The 24,460-nt window shown below is 30.0% G+C and overlaps 13 protein-coding genes across 13 annotated transcripts; 8 read left to right on the top strand and 5 right to left on the bottom strand.

Moving 5' to 3' along the window:
• Positions 1–17: 17 nt before the first annotated feature.
• On the bottom strand, positions 18–1,064 carry cgd3_2920 (possible peptidase family C54; the record flags this gene model as incomplete). The annotated part of the gene is made up of 1 exon (XM_626849.1): positions 18–1,064. One exon carries the CDS (start codon positions 1,062–1,064, stop codon positions 18–20), a length of 1,047 nt encoding a protein of 348 aa, XP_626849.1.
• Positions 1,065–1,174: 110 nt separating this feature from the next.
• cgd3_2910 (hypothetical protein) lies at positions 1,175–1,843 on the top strand (the record flags this gene model as incomplete). Its single annotated transcript, XM_626848.1, has 1 exon — positions 1,175–1,843. One exon carries the CDS (start codon positions 1,175–1,177, stop codon positions 1,841–1,843), a length of 669 nt encoding a protein of 222 aa, XP_626848.1.
• A 49-nt stretch (positions 1,844–1,892) lies between these two features.
• On the bottom strand, positions 1,893–3,791 carry cgd3_2900 (protein Roco7, putative; the record flags this gene model as incomplete). The annotated part of the gene is made up of 1 exon (XM_001388080.1): positions 1,893–3,791. One exon carries the CDS (start codon positions 3,789–3,791, stop codon positions 1,893–1,895), a length of 1,899 nt encoding a protein of 632 aa, XP_001388117.1.
• Positions 3,792–4,021: 230 nt separating this feature from the next.
• On the bottom strand, positions 4,022–11,161 carry cgd3_2890 (Prp8. JAB/PAD domain; the record flags this gene model as incomplete). Its single annotated transcript, XM_626847.1, has 1 exon — positions 4,022–11,161. One exon carries the CDS (start codon positions 11,159–11,161, stop codon positions 4,022–4,024), a length of 7,140 nt encoding a protein of 2,379 aa, XP_626847.1.
• Positions 11,162–11,401: 240 nt separating this feature from the next.
• Positions 11,402–12,175, top strand: cgd3_2880 (U2 small nuclear ribonucleoprotein A' like LRR repeats; the record flags this gene model as incomplete). The annotated part of the gene is made up of 1 exon (XM_626846.1): positions 11,402–12,175. A coding segment is annotated over one exon (774 nt), but the record flags the coding sequence as incomplete, so codon positions are not given.
• A 61-nt stretch (positions 12,176–12,236) lies between these two features.
• cgd3_2870 (putative acyl-CoA synthetases) lies at positions 12,237–14,570 on the top strand (the record flags this gene model as incomplete). Its single annotated transcript, XM_626845.1, has 1 exon — positions 12,237–14,570. One exon carries the CDS (start codon positions 12,237–12,239, stop codon positions 14,568–14,570), a length of 2,334 nt encoding a protein of 777 aa, XP_626845.1.
• A 214-nt stretch (positions 14,571–14,784) lies between these two features.
• On the top strand, positions 14,785–16,785 carry cgd3_2860 (hypothetical protein; the record flags this gene model as incomplete). Its single annotated transcript, XM_626844.1, has 1 exon — positions 14,785–16,785. One exon carries the CDS (start codon positions 14,785–14,787, stop codon positions 16,783–16,785), a length of 2,001 nt encoding a protein of 666 aa, XP_626844.1.
• A 255-nt stretch (positions 16,786–17,040) lies between these two features.
• Positions 17,041–18,150, top strand: cgd3_2850 (hypothetical protein; the record flags this gene model as incomplete). The annotated part of the gene is made up of 1 exon (XM_626843.1): positions 17,041–18,150. One exon carries the CDS (start codon positions 17,041–17,043, stop codon positions 18,148–18,150), a length of 1,110 nt encoding a protein of 369 aa, XP_626843.1.
• A 531-nt stretch (positions 18,151–18,681) lies between these two features.
• Positions 18,682–19,512, bottom strand: cgd3_2840 (FmRP interacting protein like, contains 2 C2H2 zinc fingers involved in RNA metabolism; the record flags this gene model as incomplete). The annotated part of the gene is made up of 1 exon (XM_626842.1): positions 18,682–19,512. A coding segment is annotated over one exon (831 nt), but the record flags the coding sequence as incomplete, so codon positions are not given.
• Positions 19,513–19,611: 99 nt separating this feature from the next.
• Positions 19,612–20,496, top strand: cgd3_2830 (hypothetical protein; the record flags this gene model as incomplete). Its single annotated transcript, XM_626841.1, has 1 exon — positions 19,612–20,496. The coding sequence occupies one exon, from the start codon at positions 19,612–19,614 to the stop codon at positions 20,494–20,496; it is 885 nt and encodes a 294-aa protein (XP_626841.1).
• Position 20,497: 1 nt separating this feature from the next.
• On the bottom strand, positions 20,498–22,969 carry cgd3_2820 (conserved hypothetical protein; the record flags this gene model as incomplete). The annotated part of the gene is made up of 1 exon (XM_626840.1): positions 20,498–22,969. One exon carries the CDS (start codon positions 22,967–22,969, stop codon positions 20,498–20,500), a length of 2,472 nt encoding a protein of 823 aa, XP_626840.1.
• An 89-nt stretch (positions 22,970–23,058) lies between these two features.
• On the top strand, positions 23,059–23,793 carry cgd3_2810 (DNAJ domain containing protein; the record flags this gene model as incomplete). The annotated part of the gene is made up of 1 exon (XM_626839.1): positions 23,059–23,793. One exon carries the CDS (start codon positions 23,059–23,061, stop codon positions 23,791–23,793), a length of 735 nt encoding a protein of 244 aa, XP_626839.1.
• Positions 23,794–23,863: 70 nt separating this feature from the next.
• cgd3_2800 (hypothetical protein) lies at positions 23,864–24,454 on the top strand (the record flags this gene model as incomplete). Its single annotated transcript, XM_626838.1, has 1 exon — positions 23,864–24,454. One exon carries the CDS (start codon positions 23,864–23,866, stop codon positions 24,452–24,454), a length of 591 nt encoding a protein of 196 aa, XP_626838.1.
• Between the last annotated feature and the right edge of the window lie 6 nt (positions 24,455–24,460).

Raw genomic sequence — 24,460 nt, 5'->3', positions numbered from 1 at the left:
GCTGGCAATTTAAGGTATTATACTACTAAAAAACCAGAATCTAATTCATTTATACTCTTTACTTCAAAATCACAATTATTTATAACTTCAAATAAATCAGAATTAATTCTAGTTAAATTGCTGCACAAATCATCAAAATCTTCAAGGTTTCGGCAAATATAAACCATGGATAAAGATGAATTCAGTTCCCCCCAATAAATCCTTGTCGGAACTTTTTGAATAAAGTCATCCCTAATAAAGTTTTTATCGGAAAATGATGGAAGTACTTTAATATGCGGATCTAAGCAATACAAAAAGGAATTGCTAAATGCAACAATTAATAAAGCCCCTGACGAATAATTATTACCTCCCATAATACATATGAACTGTGAGACATTACTCATTGAAATTACTGTTTTCTTATATGAGTTAATATTGAATTTGGACGTACCCAACTTCATGCAAAGCCATACAAAAGTACAGCTATCTGAACCCACTTCTGAAAAGTGTTTAACCGCTTGATCCCTATAAATAGTGCCTTCTACGTAGGTAATACTCGCAATCTGAATATTAGATATAATGCTTCTATTATCATTTATTAGCTTATTTGCGATCATTGATGATGTTGTTGGTCCAATCCAAGATGTAGGATCAATTCCGAATTCACTCAGACCAATATTTACCATATTATGAATTGAAAATTTTGCACTTTCATTATCTTGAAAGTTATTCAAAATTTTTTCGATATTTAAATTGCCCAGAAACCTCTTCATAAATTGGCATATACCGTGAGCAATCGACATTTGGGTCACTCTATACATGCATCCCCACCCGACATCAGAGTTTATATTTTTTGAATAATTTTTTGTTAGTTGTACTGTATTTCTAGTTATGATAATATTTTTAAATTCATTCCTGTATGTGAATAGTATAATATCGTGAAATTCTTTTAAGAAGTATTTTTTTTCTTCTGGTGCAAATTTATTTTTTAGCATAAAAATTTCTTCTTCAGCGCTGAGAAACTTTTGTGTCATTTCTCTGAAGAATGAACTGATCGAAAAATAAATTGTCCTTCCAAAATTCATTATTTCATGTTTTAAATTAAAACTTTGGAACCAAAGTTTGAATGTAAGCTTAATTTGAATTACCGCGCTGCCTTAAATGTTTTAATAATCTATTGCTATTAGATAAACAAATGAGTTATATCGAATGTAGTAAAGTAGGTAGAGTCAATATTAATCAACTTGAGGACCTTCTTGACCTGTTGAAATCCTTATGCGTAGAAGTTAAGCTTGTTAAGTGGCGTGAGAACACATGGTGTCCTAATGTTATGGAGTCGCATTGTTTTTCTAGAAAATTAGACTTTACAAAGGCGCAAAAACACACTGAAGCAGAAGCTCGTATATTACAGTATATTTATCCTACAGAAAGCAAAGACTTAGTCAACATTTCGTACCAAACACCAATTATTGAACCCACAACTAATAGTTTGGAAATGGCTTTAACAAGCGATAAAGATAAAAAAGCGACTATACAGGTCAATAAAGTGGTTGAATGTTTTTCATCTAAATCAATATTGGAGATTATGCAGCATTTGAATATTGGTTCTTTAAATTCAACACCCCCTACGCTTTACAACACGCTTTATATCAGCTGTTATTTGTGTACTTTTAACCCTCTCAAAGCAGATGAGGTGGTGATTTTTGTTCAAACCGAATTCAAAGATATAAATTTTAATTATAATTCCAATGACCATATACTAGTTATTCTAAAATCTAAATGTTTGAATGAAAATGTCATTTCTACGAATAAACAAGCAATTCTTAATCTAAGTAGGAAATTAGAAAAAATAGTTTCATTTTAACTCTTTAAACCAACCAATGTTAACTCGAGTTTATTAGTTTTCCTCGTAGTTAATTCCCTATTTTTTCCATAAAATGCTGTAATTCATTAATTATTACAAGCATCGTCCCTCTCTTGGAAGGTTGCGGGTCCCAGCATCGAATCATTATGTTTTTTATTTCGATAGGTACATCGTTAACTATATACTTTAATGTAGGTCTAATACCTTTGATGATTTCATCAGCCAATATTTCTGGGTTTACATCAACTCCTAATTCGAAAAAAGGTGTCCTGTTTGAGAGAACTTCATACATGATCATTCCAAAGCTATATACATCTATATGTTCGTTGTAGATTTGGCTTGTTAACACCTCAGGTGCCATCCATTGGTATGTACCAACCAAATTTCCAGATCCATTTATAAAACCTTTGTCTGAGAATAATTGCTGACAGAGGCCAAAATCTCCAACTTTAGCAATTGGGACGTCAGCATTAGATTTAATTGGCAATGATAAGAAAATATTTAGTGACTTAATATCCCTGTGAATTATTGGTGGATTTGCTGAGTGCAAAAAATGAATCCCTCGAGCAATATCCTGCAGAATTTTTATTCTTTGGTACAAAGATAAGTTAACAGATGGTCCAGAAAAAGAAAAACTGTTCGATCCTAAACATTTTTTTGAGTCTCCATGTAATAAGTTAAAAAGAGTGCCTCCAGAGCAAAATTCACATATCAAAAATGGCGGATTTGAACTAATATTGCCTCCCATATACTGTACAATATTTGGATGACGTAACAGATTCATGATTCTAATCTCATTTCTAAATTCTAAGTAACGTTGGCAATCCTTTTTGGTAATTTCCATGTGTTTAATTGCTTTATTAATACTTAGATTTAAGTGATTACAATCGGATGATTTAATACTTTTTGCATAGTTACCCAATATTTTTACGGCAACTTCAGTCCCTCTCCAAACTGCTGAATAAACTAAACTGGTTGACCCAAATCCAAGTATTGAAAACATCTTTATACTCGTCAAGTTTACTTCCATTCCATTATCACTGGATTCAAGACCATCTATTTGGTAAATTGGCTTTGAACTTAAATTATTAATTGAAACTTTTGGAAGATTTCTTATAAAGAGTTTAGAACTGAAATAATTTGGCATTTTTAGATTTTTTGATTTGCTATTCAACAATATCGAAGAATTTTCTTGATTTGCTGAATAAATAATTTTTTGTTGACTATTAGTTAGATTACTTGAACTGTAATTTTTTTCTTGAATACAAGACACATTGACATTCGATTTTATACCGTTGTTTCTATAATTCTCTGATATGAAACTTGAATTTTTTCTCAAAAAACTTGAGTTATTGTTGCAATTATTGAAATTTGGCTTGACTTCTAAAAAAGAAGTTGCACGAAATAGATTATTACAAGCTATTGGTACAAGCTTCGGGCAATGATTTGAGTTAATAATTTTTGTGTTATAATAATTCAAATCGTTTCCTAATTTCCTATTAATTATTTGTGGTTTGCTTTTATGAGAATTTTTACTCTCAGTTTCAAAAGTATCAAATCGATTTAAATTAATGTCAAAAGGAATATGTTTTTGCCCATTCACAGAAAATAAATTAGGAAGTAAAGTTTTGCATTCAATTTCAACTGGCCTTGAATTGACTAATTTTTGTCTTGAAACTTTATTTTCTTTTATCAATGAATTTTGAATTACCCCTTCGTTTTTTGTCCGATATCTTTCTGATCCAGCATGATTCAAATTTCCATGATAGTTCCTAGAAAGATCTGTATTTAAAAACTTGTAAATAAAATTCGAATTCGAACAATTATTCAGTTTTTCAACATTGAGATTAAAATCTACCCAATTATTAGAATGTTTGTTATATTCAGATCTCTGTGTTGAATTTGACCAAGACTTTGAATTCTTTAGTATGGTAGGAATCTGCTGCATCTTTCAACTTAATTCAATAAAAATAAATAAACCATCAATTATTTATTCCATACTATAGGCTCAATTTTCAAGTTTTAATCATATTTTCAAAGTTTTAGTTTAATAAAGAGGCATTTAAGGTCAAGTGAAAGTGGGGTGGTTAATTATACGAGGTTGCATGAAATGACTCATAGGAGCGGAAAAAAAAAATTATTGCAAAAAAAAAAAAAAAAATTATAATAATTAAAAAATTATTCAAAAATTTCATCTATTTCCAATAGTCCGCATTCATCAAAATCATCTATGTTTTCTAAATATGCAAATTGCAAAAAATGTTGTGGTCTATGAACCTCATCATAAAATGCATTAGGCTTGTCCACTATATATGAACATTTAGAGGAATAATTGTACTTAACCACCATGGAATTGTAGCTCCATACGCCATCTTCCGGAATTAGAAAGAATCCATTATAAGTTTCCGAAAGTATCAGCTTGATTTTTTCTGTATAATCTGATGAACAAGTTTTAAAAGTTTCATAGTTCAAGTCCTTATTTTCAATGTTATTTTTATACCAATCAATACAGTCATGATCTAATTTAATTGCAGAAAGGGTAGTGGATCCTGGGGTAAAGCTGCAGCTAACCATCGCGATATTGTCTACTTGAACATCCAAATTATTTTGAGAAATCCTCCATAAGTAATCAATATCAGATATAGCTATAGAAAACTCTTCTTGGACTTTGGTTTTTATTAATCCAATAAATTCTAAGTCTGAAATTTCCGGGTTTTTGGGCAGAATGTCAGTCATATTAATAGAGTTTTGATTGCCATGTTGAGGAGCTAATACTAAACATCTTATCTCAATAACAGTTTCCATTTCACAACTATTTTCGGAATAGCATTTTCCTTTCCCGATCGATTCAACGATTTTTTTACCATACATAAATGCTCCAATCTGCGTCCTTAAATCTGAAATTTCAATAAATGTTTTCAATAAATTTTTTGGGATAATATATGGGATAATCGAGTTATTTGAAATGTTAAGAATTGAATCATCAGATAAAATATAAATATTATCGCTTCTTAAGCTTAAAGTCGTTGAAGCTAAAGCTCTTGCTCTCCAGTCGGTTTTCGAAGAGAAAGTCTTCTGTTCATATTGTGTTTGAGTCGTGACTACAATTTCCTGCCCATGAACGTTGACCGTTTTAGTAGTTAAACTAGTAATATCCGAACATTCAGTCGTTTTGTTCGCAAGATCCTTAACTTGTCTCTCGATTTCTGCAATTTGTTGTCTTTGAATTGAAGGAGGAGTTATTTCCATTCCTAATATAATATCTCGTATTTCGCTCTGTGTCAGTGCAGATATATGTACATTGTTCTTTTTGGAGTAATCATCCAATATTATGTCTTTCATTGCAACTTCGACATTAGCCCATTCTTCATCTGTTAATGATGGCCAAATATGATTATGCATTGTAATAATATTTTTATTTGGTTTAAGAATCACCTTTGTTCTTTCGGGGTTAATATGCATTGACCTTAAAATTAATACTAATCTGCTAAATGCTGTAAATGGAGAAATTGTTTTAAGCCAATCATCATATAGGGAAAATAGTACCATTGATGGTTGTGTTGACTTAAGTACTAAATCTCCAAATTTTTCTATCTTGAGGAGTGCCTGAAACGGAAGGCTTAGATCTGAACCTTTAATGACAATATTGGGAAAATCAAGTAAGTGAACTTCTAGAGGATCTAGCATACCCTTTCTTGTAACTATTACCTGTTTTGGTTGTTCCTCAATAGGTAAAGAGCGGATAAGCGCAACAACTTCTTCTGCCGTCTTCCATTTGGCTAATTGTGAAAGTCTTTTTTGGCCAGCCCAAACAGAGGTGTGTATTACTTTCATAAATAGCTTTCCATTGCATGGGTTAAGTATCAATATACAGCCATTTACTGGTTTTGTAGTTAGGTTCCCTTCAAATGTTTTATGTATTGAAACTCTATATACATTTGTATCATCTACAAACCAAGTAGTCTGGTTGCTAAACAGTTCATTATAATTTTGGCTATTTAAATATGGTTCAGTAGGCTCAGAGCAATATAGCTGAAGTCCTTTCCTTATTCTTTCCCTTAAAACATACAATGCAGGATTTGATTTCATAATTTTTGCCATAGCTTTCTGAATTAATTCCTTAAGACCTGGAATCCAATTTCCATATGCAGAATAAAGGTTATAAGCTAGGTCAACTGCAATCAATACTCCTGTAGGAGAAGGGTAAATTGACATTGCATCGCTAGTATAATCGAGAAACTTTGCACGGCAATACCTTTCAATATCATGTGAATCATAATCCCCCCATCTCAACTGAATATCGATCCAAAATTTATTAGTGTTAATTAATGAATTAGAAGAAATGTCATCTTTTTTGTCCAGTAAAAGAGATGGATTCGTTGCTACCCATTTATAAGATGATAATAACAAAATATCCGCACAAGAAGAATTCATTTTATAACTTTTTCTAGGATGAATGGCTTCTTTTTGTACCATTTCAATCCCTAGTGCATCAACTTCATTATCTAAAACCTGGCAAATATCCATCACGATTGACTCGTGTATTTTTTGCCATAAATGGGCCCTAAAAATCTGGATCAATGAAATCTTCAATGTTGGAAGTTTTCCATGCATAAAAATGCCGGTTAAATCCAGTTGTACTTGGAAACCAATATAGACGTTTGCGCGATTAATTGTAGGACTCCACCACAAAGTAAATCTACGGTTTGGAATTTGATTTAATCCACTTCTTTGTGCATTTGTAAGTTTTTTATATTTCATGCTCTCTTCAAAGCCCGATGATTTTTCCCAGAAAAGTCCTTCCCAGGTTGAAAAGTATGTGCCTTTAAATAATGTATGTTCTAAAATGCTTTCAACCCCTCCCAATGCCTGTATCATATCGGTTCTATAGTTACTTAAGTTCCATAACTTACCGTCATGTTTCTGGTGAGTCCACCAGAAAGGATTATTTCTTAATATCTGGAACTGCCTAAAAATCTGTCTAATTCTCCAACCTTTATCATAAGCAAGAGTATGCCTATCTTTTTGAAATAAAGTATTTATCCTTGGAATTCCTTTATCCCAACTATCTTCTATATCTTCTAGTGTGAGCCTCTTATTTTGCAACTGAGCTTGCTGCCTTTTAAGTGAATATTCTAGCCAGACACGTTGAGATTCTATAAATTCGCTTTCCCATGTTTGAATATAGCGATACAAATTTGGTATATGCTCATCTTGGTCATGAGTCATTCCAGCTCTGAAATGTGAAATTGTTCCTAAATCAGTTTGTCTAGTAAAGCGTAAATCACTTTGTGGAATTAATATATGCCCCATTGATAGCATACCAAGTCCTCCAAGTTCTTTAGGTGTATAGAAAACTACAGGCGGAAATCTTGTTGGCATTTTTGAATTAAGACCTATTTTTATTCTAGTTTGGATTTTGTTTTCGCACCTTACAAGTAAGTCCAATAATTTTTCAGTATAAATAACTGCCTCTCTAAAATATGTCATTAGACCAATCAAGCACGTATTCCACTTGTTCGCAATTTTAGTAAATGTTGCAGATCCTGAAGTAATTAGAATCTGCCTAACTCTATTTTCAAAATTTCTAATTTCTGACTCGTCTACCATTAAAAAGACATAAGATGTAATTTCCTTTGTCAAATTATTACTCAATTGCCATGTACTTTCTCTTGTATAATATTGGGAATCTTCATTACCAATAAAAGATGTATTGCTTGCTTCAAAAGTTCTTTTTCCTATCCTGCAAGTGGGAAGTATTCTCACTGAAAATCCAGCCAATGAAAATAATAGATTTGGGTTACTTTTCGAATATACTGAAACAAATGATCTTTCCCATTCTAATGTAGTTATACTCTTTGGAAGTCGATTAGATAGCTCCCAATAGACACTTTTGCCTATAATTACGTCATTTTTAACTAGTCTCATGCGGCATTCTCTTGGCCAACATTTCTTGTTATTATATCCTATTAAATTTTGATTATTGCTAAAATCTGGGTTTTCAGATAAGTATCGTTGAACTATTTCTTTTATTTCTTGTTTACTAAGTTTAATAATTATGTATAACTTATCAACAAATCTGCAATACAATCTAATTGGATGAGATAGCTCTATCTTTTTATCTGAATACTTTAAAAACTCATTAGGATGACTTGGCGAGCCTGCAATTTGATTTGCTCGAGTCAATCCAAGTAATAGCAAATCAACAATCAAGAGATAATACTGGCAAACAAATGAAGAGAATTGTAAACCACGAATAATTCCATAAGAGTTCAAATAATTCATATCTTTATATGTTACATTAATATTATTTTTGCTTGTGATATAGTCAGCAATATTGTGATCGGTAATTAATCTTAAAAGTCTATTTAGCAAAGTTAAGTCAATTTTTTCCATGATTTGTTCAAATTGAGTCTCAACCAAAAGACCAACTGAATCATCATCAAACTTCCAAAATCCGTCAAGATTATTTATTCCATTACATAGTTTATATACAAGCAGTGGAGGCGGTTCATTATCCGATGGCTTTACCCAATTCGGAAACAGTTTTCTGTTGTCAGATTCATACCATAAATACTGGTCTAAATATGTGTCAGTAATTTTTTCCAATGGATCGATTTCATAAACAGGTATTAAATGAGAATATAAGTCCATAAACTCAATATTTGTTTCTTTAAATGTTCTTTGAGTTAATAAATGTCTTTTTATTCTGGCTAGAGTTTCGTGTGGATTATCATAAGCATTTTCAATTAATGTCAACTCTTCACGTTGTGAACGATTAAGCCTTGATTTTACGCTATATACTTCTTTTAGGCGTTCTAATGCTAAAATAAGTAGTTTCGTGTCATGTTTATAATTTAATGGAGGAAATGGAATATGAATAAATCTACGACTCTCCAGCCAATGAACTGCAGTAGTATAAATTGCAACAGCTTCTTCGCTAGATATATAAGGACCATCCTTTAGATAGCTTATTTGTCTTTCTTGTTCTGCCTTAATGTATAATCTTGTTAATCTACCTAAATTTTTTTTTACAACAGTTTTATCAACAGTTGCCCCTCTTCGAATCCTTTCTCTATTAAAATAAGCTGAATTTGTCCACCAATCTGCTTTTAATTTTACATATCTCAAAATAATATTTTCTACTGCGGGTGGCATTCCATGTACTTTCCAAGGAAGATTTGCCTTCCAGCATCGCCATGATTCACTCAAATGTTGCAATATTGGGCGTGCTTTACTAGATCGAAGTTGCTCAGGCATCATATCAAGTATATCATGCATTACGGAAGCTCTCAACTCAAGATCAAAGTGACTTTCAACTCTTTGCTTGCTAATAGATCTATATGGATTGGAATTCTGACGTCCTGTAAATTGCCTAGATAATAAATTACCAATCCAACGTTCAAGAATTGGTATTATTCCACGAAGAAAAAATATCCAAATTCTCCAACTTGGTTCCCAGAATCCAACTCCGGGACCTTTGCCCACCGAACCAGTATTAAATCTATAATAGACAATATGTTTTATATCTTTGCACATTCTAACTTGTCTCATAATTCGATATTTATATCGATATATCCCAGTAAGTTGTCCAACATGATTAAAAATATATTGTAGCCCATCTGCAAGTTGGAACGCATCAATATTCCCTAGTCTATACTGTACGTGGCAATCAACAACTAACTTTGTTAACCTTAATACCTCTCTACAAAGATGAAAAGCATTTCCAAACCTACTTTTTTTCCTTTCTTTAGTAGTTAATGTTTTAATTGGTTTTAGATTAAAATTGTAGTCTAAATGCAAATACGTTAGGTTCTTTCTATGAATTAGTAAATTTAGCATATTATATCCTTGTTTGCATACCTGAAGCCCGACCTCAACCCAGTCCATTTCAGTAGATTGAAAGAATTTTGTATTTTGTAATATTTTTAAAAAATTACGTCTTTTACAGTTCTTTGCAACCTTATTATGCAAAGAGTTTAATATCCAGTTTTTTAATAATTTTTGTTGTGAAATACGGATCTTAACTGGCTGCTCAGAAGAAATATTGTTATACTTATACCATTCTTTTAATAAAGAAATGTCATAACTTCTTCTTCTTGGGTTTGATCTAACATTAAATGGAAATGGAGACCAAAATAATAAAATTCCATTTGTTGTGGAACTTGTCTCAAGGCTATATTCGTGGAAAAAAGGGCTAAAGTGAATTTTAATATTATGTATTTCCTCGTCAACGATTTGGTAAATATTTTCCAACAAGGAGTTATTTGGAGAAATTGGATGGTAATATTCATTGAACTCGAATATTGGAGAATTCGGGTTTTCCGGCTTTGTAAATATATTAACTATGTAATGATAGACTGATGTAGAAACAAATTTAGGTAATGAGTTATAAAAATGCGGAAAGGCTATTTTATATTCAGATCTTGTAATCGACCTGAAAATTACTCGGTTAAGATCGTTAAATTCATTCCAATCTTCATCCTCATCAAATGAAGTACTATTTAGTGGCTCAAATTTAGGCCCTCCTGGAATTGCAATGTTTAGTGCTTTCGCAGTAAAAAATGCATCTTTATTAAATAAATAATAAGAGTTATTTTCTAATAAGATTGGCAATATTTGCATGGATAATCTATAAAGAGTCCCAAGTTGTTCAAATGTTAAATGCCACTGATGTTTTTTATAATTCCCCTTTTTATGAAAATACTTAAATTGTTGTTTTGAATCTAAATAAAACCAATCATAAACAGAAATATCTTCTTCACCATCCAAAACTATCTGTATAGAATCAAGTGGTTCAACACCTAAGATATTTTCGCAATAATCTATCGGGGGCTCTTCATCATCGAAGGGTGGAAAACGAATCCTTTTAAAATGTTTCCTATCACGCTTTTCCCTTCTCATCATCGTCCACATTGTAGACCACTGAGCAATATAGATAGGTTCAATAACCCATGGTATTTCATTTACAAAAGTTATTGCGCCTGTAGTATGATACAAACAATCTACATACTTTACTCTTTCCCAAGGCATTGGTATGTTTTCTAACAACTTAAAAATTGAATGAGGGATATATTTTAGCGCACCTAAATAGACTCTCTTCTCATTCTGAAACTTTCTCGATGACATATCGCCATGAATATTAATTAGTTTCCTTAAATGTTCAGGTGGTAATTTAGATTTTCTCACAATCTGATTTCCATTAACTTTTGAGCGTCTGCAATATCGGGCTTCATTTAGCTTCGACCAATTTAAGTGCTTTATTCCCAAATTTATCTGGCTTGCTTGTTCATTTTGAAGGGCGTTATTGAAATCCATACTTTGGGTCGTCTAAATAAGTTAGAAACATTTATCTTATAAGCTGATTAGTTACATAAAATACAAAATAATGTAAACAATTAAAAATACCCTTTTAATTTTAGAGTACACAATACTTGGCTTTGAAAGTTAGTTTTTTTGGAATTTAACTTTAGACCCAGCTAATGACTTGAAGCGCGAAAATTTATAACAAAAAATGGTTCATATACAATTTCTTCAAATAAGATCCCAGCATTTTAAACATATTTATTAATAATGGATACCTTGTTGACTCAACTGTCAACTATTTTTCTAAATAAGATAAACGAATCGTATTCATTTAATATTAGAAACTCAAAAATCAAGGCATTTGATAATACTGGAATACTAAAAGATCAATTTGAATGCATTGACTTAAGCGATAACTCAATTTCATCTCTTAGCTATATTTCGAATTTAAATAGACTGTCGACTTTTATTGCGTGCAATAATGAAATAGAATATATAGAGTCTGGATTCACTAAGAGTTTACCAAATCTCGAGAGTTTGGTATTAACAAATAATCAAATTAAAAATATCGAGTCAATATCAGCAATATTCTTTCTTAGGAATTTGAAAAGATTATCGTTGGTTAATAATCCAATTACAAAAATTCCTAATTACAAAACAATTTTAATAGGGATGCTTCCTAATTTAATTTATCTGGATTTCCAAAAGATCAATAAAGTAGATAGGAACGCATCTGAGTTATTTTTCGAAACTAATAGTATCGGTAAGGACTTATTAGTTCAATACTCTTTCAAAAATTTCGAAGATAACTCCATAAAAATTATGAATAATGTTTCAACCTCAAAAATAAATACTATAATAAATTTGCCAATTAATAAGCCGAATCATACTCAATTGAACAATATAAAAATAGCAATTTCTCTATGTAATGACATTAAACAATTAAGAGTTCTTGAAGATTCGCTTATGAAAAGCGAAATCACACCAGAAGCACAAGAAATCGTTGACAATTACATCAATGAATAAAACCTAATATTTATTACTTATTCGTTTCCGATTTTATAAAATTTACTTTATTATTTTTTCCATGTGCGTATTTTTGTTGTTCACCGTCAATTTAAACATAAATTTTATTAAAATGAAAATGAAGGTTCTAAATACGACAGAAACCAAAAAAAAATATGTAAGTTTTGAGTACAGCTCAATATTTTATAACTCAGAAAAGAACATATGTGACCAAACAAAAGAGGAGTTCAGTATTGAATATTGGAGGAAAAACGGTGAAAGACCTGAGAAAATTTCTATTTTAAAAGATTCGTTTGAATATTTTCAATATTTTATGACCATTAAGCTCAATCAATTTGTAGATTTGAACCAAATTAAAGAAAATGATAGTTGTAGCATAAATACAATTAAAGTGGGTACCTTATGGGATGGAAATAAAATAGAAGACTTAATATTTAGAGAAGTATGCTATAATAATAACACCTTCATACCTGTTTTTTTAAATTACGCAGTTGATAATCCAGAAATTATCTCATATAAATTATCTGTTGCTGATTGCCAAATTCTACTATTTGATGTTGATATTCCTAAATCATTTATTGATGAAGTATCGAGCAATTTTTCAACCAAATATGACAAAAAGATCTTTCTTCTACCTTCAGATCAGGTTTTATTTTCGAATTTAACAAATCAAAACTTATATTTGAATAATTTTCCAAACAATGAATTGACTAATGATTCTCAGAAAATTTATTCTTATTCTGAAAATTATTTAGAAAACTTTTTTGAAACAAATCAAGTCAAAATTGATAAGGCTAATGAGTATACGAATACATCAAAAAAAGTCCAAAATTCTAAAATTAATCAGTCTCTAGGTAACATTGAGGGCGTCTATTCAGGAAATGAAACGAATAATATAACTAATGTGGGAAAAAAGATGGGCATATCAGGGCCAGAAATTTATTCAAAGGTTAGAAATATTGTATTTACGTCTGGATCAACGGGAAGACCTAAAGGGGCAAAGCTAACTTTTGGTAATTATTCGGGAATGATTAGTACTTTAAGTGTTTTATGTAATAATAACAATAACATAAAGTCTATATTTGTTATTACAAACCCATTACATCATGTAAACAGTACTTGTTTTACTGAATACTGCATTAGGAGCTCATCAAAGTTGATATTAATTCATAAATATTCTAAAGTTTACTGGCAAATATTGAACGAAACAATCAAAATCTCAATAAATAGCTACGGTAATAACTTCAATATGATTGTCCCATTAGTTCCAAAACACTTCGAATATTTCTCGTCAATGATTGAAAATAATTACTTTGAAGATAGAAATGAAATATTGACTAATTTATCTCATCCATCAGTTAGTTTTTTTTTTGGCTCATCGGCTGTATCAAATGATTTAATAAATGAATTTAAAAAATTATTTAATGGAAAAATTCCAAGAATTAGATTTGGATCAACGGAAACATGTTTACAGTTGTGCGGAACTGATTTATTAATGGATCATTCTCTGCTAAACGCAGCTTTAAAAATCACAAGTAATATCAATGAAATTAATTCTAAAACAAAAAAGAAAAATGGGTACTTTATTGGCAGATCTATACAACCATTCGCAGAAGTTTTTGTTGTAAAGTCAATAGACATTAATGCAGATAACTTTCTTATTCCAACGAACGAATTTGAAGTTGGTCACATTATTTGCCGTGGGAAAACTATAATGAGTGGTTACATTAATCACGAGAATGTATTAATTACAAGAGAAATAGTAAATAGAATTAATAAAATTGGCTTTAGCACGCAAAAATGTCGTAAGATGTTATTTATTTGCGACAATCATCCTTGGTATCTTGGATTAGGAGATCAAGGTTACTGGACTGCTGAGAAAATTAATACAAATTCAGAGCCATCAACCGTGTACATATTAGGTGAAGAAAGGCAGGTAGCCCACATCAATAAAGATCCAAATATAATTATTGAAGAAAAACTAAATTCTTGCGCATGCTGTAAAGATAATATTTTTGTAGATAATATATTTTTATTTTGGTTATCTCGCTCTTCTTCAATTATTAAAATTGGAGGCGTAAAATACAGTTCTGAAGAAATTAATGATAGAATTGTAAGTACTCTAAGGAATTTAAACAAAAAAAAATTTCCCAAAAATTTTTTTTCTACTGTTATCAGTAATAAGGATGATAAAATTTCAGAAGATGATAAAATAATATTCATTTATGAACCCTTCGAGAATAGTGAAAATTTTGAACATTTTATAAGGAATGAGCTTAATTATTCTAACATACCAAAATCATATATTCCATACAAAATTATAGAGACAAATATACCAAAAACATTTAAAGGTTCAATTGACAGAGAAAAATTATTAGAAAAAATTGAATTCTAGATAATATTAACTTAAATTCTCTGTAAACACAATCTAATAAGTAATATAATAGTTGAACATTGAAAAGTCAATAAATTGATTTACAAAAGTTTTGTAAACATAAGTTTTAGATTTTAAATTGTTTTAAAATGTTTTTTCATTAATTGTGGATTGTGTGCCCTTGAGCTGTGTGCAAATTTATTTTAAGAAAAAAACAAATGGATTAATTGTTCAAATGAACGCAAATAATTTGAAGTCTTCTCTTTATTCTTCATTATTCTTGTCCAATGGCCATTCATCTAAACTTGGTTCAGAAACTCCTGACAGCAACAAACCAAATCTAAAAATAAAAAATCTTGATATTAAGGTAAATAATTCGAGATCTAAAATAATAAACAAACAAATTAGTTTAAATAGTTGCGAAAAATCAAGTATTAGTAAGGTTAATTCAAAATGTTTAAACTCGAATTCTGTTAATACCACAAAATCAAATATTACAACTAAATATAATTCAAATTGTTTAACGAATAAAAACAATCCTACGAGTGAATTAGGGAAATTTTCATTATTAGATAGATCAGATGACCAAAGTATTGTTCCATCAAATATTGATTCTAATGCGAAAAATAAGGTAGATAGTGAAGATTTTAATATTAGAAAAAATAAGGACTCGGAAGATTTCAAGGTACTTGGAGAAAAAAAAATACAATTAAGTGAAGAAAATGCAGATAAAAATAATTTATTTAATATTGAAAATCAAAACTTAGAAAAGGAAGTCAAAAATGACATCTACTTAAGATCGAATTTAATTAAGGTATCTAAAGATGATAATAATGAAGTTATTATTTCTGTTCCATGTAAATTAAATATGGATCTAGAGAGTTTATTTTACTACTTTTCAAATAACTCAGTCTATCTAAAGTGTAAGCAATTTGCAAGCATGCTTCATTTAAGTAAGCTTTATCATAAAAGCAAGCCTATTGATATTTTGGGTAGGATGTTTCCTTCAAGCCAAGAGAATTTACCAAGTGAGGAGAGACAAATAGAATATAATTTATTTCTCAAGCTCTTGCATCGCTTTTCTCAATTTAAATTCAGATCGATCGGGGCAACTGAAGATGAAAAATTGAATTTAGTAGTTTCTTTTTTACTTAGTTGTGATTATGCTGATATAATTTCGAATAAGTTGATTAGGTCTGAAAGATCCATTCAAGTAAATGATCCAACAATGCAAAGAAAAGATAAAGATATACAGATAAAGGCTGAATTAAGGGATAGCTCTATCCAAATAGAACAAAGTTTAAATAGTGTAGCAGTTGATGCAACTTTTTCTGTAGCAGATGCTAGTTGCTATTGTGACATAGAACAAGAGTTAAATTTAACTAACATCCAGAGAGAATTAGATGATCCTTCCAATGAAGAACATCAAAATCAAGTATTTGATTATTTAAATGTTTATAATATACAAGATCAGCTAAGACTTCAGGAGATTGTTGTAAAACCCGAGCTGGAAGAGCTAAATCAACAAGATTTAAAAAAAAGCGAGAAGAAAAACCTTCAAAAAAAAAAAATTCAAAAAATTTCAGACCCAGAATCAGAAATTTTAGTAGCGCTTACAAGCATTAATCAAGAGGATGATAAGAAATTATATAGGATCTTTGTTTATTACTCTGGGCCCAATAGTGACAGACTTTCTTATCGTCAATTTTACAATTTAATGAATGATTCTGGTTTACTAGGAGGGAATTTTGAGGAATATATTACTCCAATTCAATTAGAAAGATGCTACTCTGCAGTCATTACTAATCCGAAAGGTTTGGACTATTGGGAATTTAAAGAAATATTGCTTTATTGCGGAGAAGCATCTTCCTGCGGAAATGATCCTATTTCTGCATTCCAAATCATAATAAGAAAATATATAATTCCGTTGATTTTGATGATATATCAACCTAACAATTTTGAAAAGTGTGAAGATGTGGTACTGGATCAATCTGTTTCTGGGGAATTTGATAATGTAAAAAGTTTACAAACAATGATTAATAAGGCAATTTTACCTTGGTTCAGGCTCGGGAGCCGTCCAATATTAAGTGATGAAAGCGATGAATATTCCGAAACCTGCAGCTGTAGCTCATTTGATTCACATTTTGATAGTTTTGAGGACAAACAATCTTCAATATCTAGTTCAAATATCTCTAGCTCCGCGACACAAGGAATTAATACACAAACACCGAAATAATGATTGTTTTCATTATAAACCTGGAGTGGGGTGAACGGAGGATTTAGGTTTATATGATATTTGTCAATTACGAGTTATAAACATTTCCAAAAAGTTATACTAATTTCTAACTTCTGAAAAAAGTGTATTTGACCTGGCATGTGCGTGCATGCACCAAAATTTCGCATGCAATACTTTTAAAGTTGCATAACTTTCTATACGAAAAACCTTCAATAATTAATATTAATAACAAAGATAAGTCAGAAGAATAAAGATATGTCAGGTTTTAATATTGAAAAACTAATTAATTTAAACTCATTTAGCCAGGGCATTTCGGAAAATGAAACGTTGGCACTATCTCTACCCACAGGAAATACAGTCGACCTTGATTTTGAGAGTTATTGTTACTATTATAGTGATAATACATACAACAACGAAGATATTTCATCTATTTTAAACAAAAAAAACGAAATTAATGGAATCAATAATTGGGTTAACTTCAATAGTGTAGAAAACACTAAATATTTTGAAGAATGCATACCATCAAATATTAACACAAATATAAACGGAATGAATCATGTAAATGATGCTGAGTACACTTGCCATGATTATTATAATAAAGATAATTTTCTGCCTTCATTAATTAATTCCAATTTTGTTACAAATTATTTCCACAATAGTGAAGTGAAAGTTAAAAGCAAAGTAAAGTCGATTGTATTATTTTTAAGAGCAAATTTAGGGATTAATGTTGCAAAAAATTTCAAAGAAGAAGTAGAGGCGCTTGGAGCGTATGTTTTCATTGCAGATAATTGTAAGGAGTTGTTAGATGTTAACAATGAACTGGATGGTTGTAAAAGGTTGATTGTTACGTCTGCAGATGTAGCTCTGAATGAGAGATTGGCTGAAGAAATATCAAAAAAAAAGTTGTCAAATTTTCTTGGAGTGGTACTTTATTGTGGCCCTCATGCTGAATATCATATTAAGTGGTGTTCTAAAGTTTCCTCTATAAAATTTCTTTCACAAAATTTAATAGAGGTTAGGCGTGCCATTTCTTGGTTGTTTTCTGAATCCTTATTAAATGCAAATGAAATGCCAAATATTGGACGAAGAGGAAAAAAAGTTGCTCTTCAAGACTTGAAAAGATCTTCACAAAGCAAAATAAACTCAGTTGCAAGTAGTTTTCCAAGTTTAGGGATGCAGACAATAGGAACCCAAAGCATTAGTGAGGAGGATAGAAACATACATTCAACAGGAAGCTATTCACCATTCGGAATAAATAATGGTAATCCACATGATAATATTGCAAGCATGTTTAGGACACTAGCGCTTGAAACTAAAATTGCAACACAAGTGAATAACGGACAGTTTTTCAGTATTGACAACTGAAACAATTTGATATAATAAATATAAGGTTTACCTTAGATTATTTATACAACAAATCCATATCTTAGTACACCTAAATTTCTATTTTGATGTTATAAATTTTATATTTAGTATTCATTCTGTAACTCGATTATTTCAAATATTTTGCCGCGGGATAATTTATTAATTATATAGAAAATATCTATAAATGGATCTTTCCGAAATAACTTTTAGAAATTCTCTAGATGAAGATTTGAACATAGAATCGTGGATAGATACAACTATTAATTTCAAGAATGAAAGTCTAGTAGAGGTATCTCTCCTTAATTCAAAAAAGGATAAAATTAAAGTTGATAAAAAAAACATTATTAGTAAAGCGATTGAAAGAAAGAAATTTAAAAAGAATAAGAAAGCTGTGAATAGGAAATTATCCGATAATCATAAGAAGGATGATGATATTATAAGCAGTGGAAGGACGTCATTAATTTTAAGAAGTTTATAAATAATAATAAAGCGTTTATAAATAATAATAAAGCAATTATATTTGATTCAACGTTAATTCAACAGATTTTTGAAATGAGAACGTTCTAATATGTGATTAATGGCGGATATCATTTTCTTTTCATATATATGAATCTCACTTTTAAATAGTCTAAATAAAAGAGATTTCTGTATTTTTTTGTTTTCTGGAAAGGCTTCCCCATACATTTTATTTTTATGTACCTTTAAGTTAGAATTATAATTAATATTCTTTTTATTTAAAGGCTTGTTTAGCTTTTTAGAACGGGAAAACGGTAACTGATTACTCATATTTATCCTTATATAATGTTCCAATGCAGAAATTTGAGTACTTTGACATTTTTTTTTATTATCTTGCAGAATCTCATTTGAATCTTGACTTTTAATCGAATGGTTCTTTGAACATACAGGTCTAGGGAACTTCATTTTCCTACAAATTAACCATTTTTCGATCTCTTCAGTTGATTCTGTAATGCTATTACCTTCATTATTATTAATATGTTTTAGTTTATGATAGTGCATTATTTCTTTTGGTGCAGAGTAGTTACAATTTTCTTCACTGCAAGTGACATGAAAATTTAAAATATGTTGTACATGTTTTTCATTGTTGATAAATCCTTTTTCGCAAACATTACAGTAATTGTCAAGTTTTCTAGTTTTTTGGTATGTTGACTTGTTATTTTTTTTCATGTAGAAGATTAATTTGTCGTTTTGCGTAGCGTGTTTTTTTATATAAAAATATATTCGGGCGCTAGTTGCATATCCTGTATTATTCTTGAACTGAAATTGATTGTTTGCACGTTTTAATAAAATATTTTCAGAGATAAATTGACAAAGATCCGAATAATTATTTTGTTTGGATTTGATTTATAGAAATGTCAATCATTACATGATTAAACTTATTAAGGCGCATATTTCTGGAGCCAAAATTTATATTTTTTTTTTATAACTCATTTTCTTTTTCAAATGCAATTAAGAAGCAAGCTAAATCATAATGTTGCAGATTATTTTCGTAAGAGTCTTCAGGTTTCATCTGCAAATTTATCAGACTCTAATATGCCGTTCCCATACAAACATGAGTTTTTTTCGGGCTTAATTAAACTACCTTTTTTATCATCTGAACCTGAATATATTAATTTTCCAATTAGCCAAGCCAGTATTCAAGAATACCTTACAACTCTATATGAATTTACACACAATTTGCAAATAAATATGATCCCTAGACATAATGCAGGCTTTTCAAATGATTCAATTAAAGCCGAAGATGCGGTTGAAAATCCCTCTCGTAAAAATCATATATCGTCAGATGATTTGGCAATAATAGATGAAGAAATAATTGGAGTTTATTATGGCACTAAAGCAAATGAATGCGATATTACCAGTCAGTCTGTTTGTATGGAGAGGGGTACAATAGAAACTGATGATCAAGTAGTAAAACTAATGCATCCAATAAAACAAAATGTTACAGCTGTATCGATACTAGACATTATACCTTTAGATATGAATTACTGCTCAACATTCCAAGTGATGCTTGATTCTCAGGAAGAGGGCATGGACACCATTCTTGAATTGGACGAAGGTTGGAATCATCCCACGACAAGGTTCTCACTTTATAATAAAATTGAAAATAAGTTATACAAATATGTTAGAGACTATTCATCAAATTTACCAAAGGAATATACAAAAAGCTATATCATTAGCCTTCCGAGACATTTCTTAGAGTGTAAAGAAGAAAGTAAATCATCTGAAACTTCTGGTTCCAAAGCGTACTTAATATCTACTAAATCCCCAAAATTATTGTTATCAAAAGTTTCGTCAATGAAAAGAAAACCTAAAATTAAACTACTATAACTTAATAAATATTGAAATGAAGATTTGTTGCACTGTATTTTTCTACATTAACAGGAGTATATCTAAGGCAGCGATCTCTAATCCAGAAAAATGATTCTTTGTTTTGTTCTAGACAAGATTCATCAAATGAGAAAAGCGAAATATAGCCTATTCCTATTCCTTTTCTCAAAAGCATGGAGTATCCTCCGCTTGTAACAATGCCCACAAGTTTCCTCAAGGTGGAAAAACCAGGGTTTCTAAAATTGAAAAATTCAGGTTGATTTGTTGCATTTTCTTTCAAAGAAATCTTTCCATATTTATTAGGCTCTTCAGTCAAATAATTTTTCCTTTTAATCTCTTTGATATCATCTTTGTTACACATGTAAATATGCGCTTTATGATTTATTTTACGTGGTGATGTAATTTTTACTAGCACTAAAGTTCTTAGCTTCATTATTGGGTTTTCTAGAATATAAGAAGATACATTTTTATACTCTTTTCTAGTTCCTCTGTATCCAACCCTAGCAACAAATATATTGTAATTTTCAACTTCTGTAATTTTATCCGGATTATTGGCAGTTGAGGTTGAAACAATTTGATTAAGTGTTAAGAAGTTATTTTGAAATGTAACAAATTCTTCACATGAATAATTCAATATTTTATTCCAATTGATCAGAAAAGGGAACTCAATTTTATTAAAAAAATAGTTTATCCTTTTACTTGGTGGAGTTTTTAAAAAGTTTGAGAAATTAACTACCTCATTAGATAACTCCTCGAATAACTCTTTTGATTCAGTATAAATTGGGTTAGAAATTTGTAATTTTTGGTTACTTAAAGTTTCAATGAAATCAAATGGAAACATTGGAATTCCAAATTGAGTAAATAGTTTTCTTCTCTCTCCAATCCCAATAATTTGGGCAGAATAAAAGTGCATATATCTTAATATCAATGATGAATTTAATCCACGCGGAAAAACAAGATCAAAACCAAAGTTTGAACCTTGATGAATAATAATTAACGCTTTTGAAACAACGAATTTCTGTTGTACTCTTTTTCTACTTGAATTGGACCCTAAGGAAGAGTTAAACTTTTCGTTCCTCTCCATAATGTTTGAAAGAAGGGTTTTTATATTCTTTCTCTTTCTACTTCTGTAATTTAGAATATTGATCAATGGTGAGTGATATTTTTCACATTTTGTTGTTTGCTTGTTATATAATAAATTTTTTGAAGAAAAAAATTGGCTTCGAATGGCTTCTCTATATTTCTTGCAAAAAAGTGAGCATCCCATAAAATTATCTTTTAAAGCTGGATATTTATTTGACTTAAAAACCTCATTAGGTAATTTATTTGAACTGTATGTTAGTGGTACTTTAATGTGAATACTATTCACAAAATCTTGTTCAGCCACAAATTTTTCAATTTGAGAAAGGGGACGTTTTAATCTAAATGACTCAATAAAATTCAAAGATTTTGGGCCTCTAAACTCAAATCTATTTACATCTTCTACTAGGTTTATGCAAACATCTAGACCAAATATCTCAATGCATTTTTCCCAATAAAAAAATTGTTGATGAGAAGCAATAGGATGTATCCAAACCCAAAGAGATTTACTGTATCCGCAATTTTTACAGAATGGAGACCATAAAAACTCAATAGGAGCAATTCTTTCCCAAGAATAAAAATGCGTTTTCTCAGGAAATAATGTATTTATAGACATTTTATCCAGTATATTGTCCTTTAGCTTAAAAAGGAATCCACCTCCGCGATAGCTGGTATTAAAATAATCATTGCTAAATAAAAAGTCAACATTAAAATTACAAAGCTTAAATAATATAGAAATATCCTCTATAACACCATTTAATTCAAATAGCTGTAAATATGATGAATCGTGAACAACAAATTCATGTTTAAATGCTCTATAAATTTTTCGGTTTCTTTTTGAGGTTGAGCATATTGGCAATTTGTATCCAAAGGCATCGCACATTTTGAATCTTTTTGAATGATACAAATGCGATTCCATCCACTTAAACTGATTAAATGGCAGTTTTGTACTTCTTTGTCCTTTTTTGCGGAAGGCAGTGCTTAAATCACTTGAATTCCTTATATTAAATGGGAGAATTTCTTTTCCACAAAAATTTTCCCGATTAATCGCTCTAAGTAAAAGGTTTCGTCTGATCCAAGGTAGCTTTTTCCTTTCTTTTCTTCTCTTTCTTGAAATCCTTGGAGGCGCTTTGGCCATTTCGTAGAAAAGAGTTGGCCTGATTTTCCTTGGTGCTCTATAAACATTATATGACATTGACCTACGCCTAATTGCGGGTGGAAGTCTTTGAAAACATCGTTTTGTAGAGTTACTTTTCTTAATGAAATTTACATATCTACAAATTTCATCCTTCCGGCCACTAGATAGATGGGGAACATTGACAATTTGAGGTAATGAATTTTTACTAGAAGTAAGTGTTAATGGATTTAGCTGGTATTCAAACCTTGAGTTCATTATTAACTCAATTATTATTTAATTAGACTTTTGACTTAATTGTCGGCTACCGCCAAGTTGAATTTGTTTATTCTAATTAGAATTGATTAATGATCTTTAATATTAGCAATGAAAAACTTTTGGTTTCACGTTTAATATCAAAGTTAGCTCCAAATTACAAAATTTTAGTTTCTTATTTTAAGCAATTCCCATGCTCTTATCTACTGATAAATTCAAATTTTAAAACGAATCGATATTTGAGAGATAAAAGCAATTATTCAGATATGAGAAAAACTTTTAAACTATTAAATGAGGAAAATTTATCTGGAATTTTAAATATGAATGCATTCCAGTTATTTGGTCTTGAAAATAAATTTTCAATTAACAAAAAAAGTGTTGATTTAAGTTATAAAGAACTAATGAGAAAGTTGCATCCTGATGTAAGTAACAATGTAAACGAAAATATTTCTATTCATATCATAAAACAATATAACACTGTGAACGATCCATTTGAAAGAGCTCTATTATTGATATCTTTGAAGAGTGGCATGACAAGAGATAGTTTAATAAATATAATGGATACAATTCCAGTAAACTCAAGTTTATTAGAACAGATATTTGAGATAGATGACAAAATTATGGAAATTTCGAATGCCGATTTTAATATTACAGACTTTGATGAAATATCAAAAAAGAACAAATTTAAGATCGATAATTGTATTAAATCTTTGGAAAACGAATTTGAGAAAGATAATTTTTCTATAACAAAAATATTATCTATTTTAAAAGAGCTTCGTATTTATCAAAAACTTAGTGATCGTGCCTCATCAATATTAGATAATTAGATTAAAAATAATTTTTTTTAATAAAAGCGGCGCTTTACAAATATTTAAATTAGTTGTCAAAATAGATATAATGTATAAGAGAGTTGCATTATTTTCGTCAGATTTGCTTTCAAACTCATTAAATTGTAAATATTTACGTGAAAATATTGAAAAACAAATAAATAAAGTTTATGGAGATGACTTTTCAGATGAATCCCCAAAGAACGTTGAAGAACATTCAGATTCTCTATTGAAAAATGAAGATATAAAAACTGAAAGCATTGATTCCGTTGAATATGACTTTATTGGGAAATTTAAATGCATTCTCTGTCCCAAAAAAATAATTATTAATGAGTCTGATCTTGATAAGCATATCAAATCTAAACAACATCTAAATATGGTAGAAAAATGGCAAAAAAAACAGGAAGATGCAAGGAAAATAAGAGAAAAATTCAATATTCTTCATAATTTGACAGATGGAGATAAAATTATAGATGAGATTAACCCTAAAAATGCATTAAGCTCTGGCTTGACTCCCAACAAACAATCAAATAGAAAAAATAAGAGGCGAAAAAGCTCTAACTTGTCTGAAGAGCAAATTATTGCAAAAAAGATGAAATTTGTGAGAAAAAAAGAACGAAGACTTGCAAGAAAGTCACAGCTCACTGAAAATATTTGTTAATTGTTA

This window comes from Cryptosporidium parvum, chromosome 3 (assembly GCF_000165345.1).
Source record: "Cryptosporidium parvum Iowa II chromosome 3, whole genome shotgun sequence".
NCBI lineage: Eukaryota > Apicomplexa > Conoidasida > Eucoccidiorida > Cryptosporidiidae > Cryptosporidium > Cryptosporidium parvum.
The sequence above is the reverse complement of the archived record's forward strand: the minus strand, read 5'-3'. Positions and strand labels throughout refer to the sequence as shown.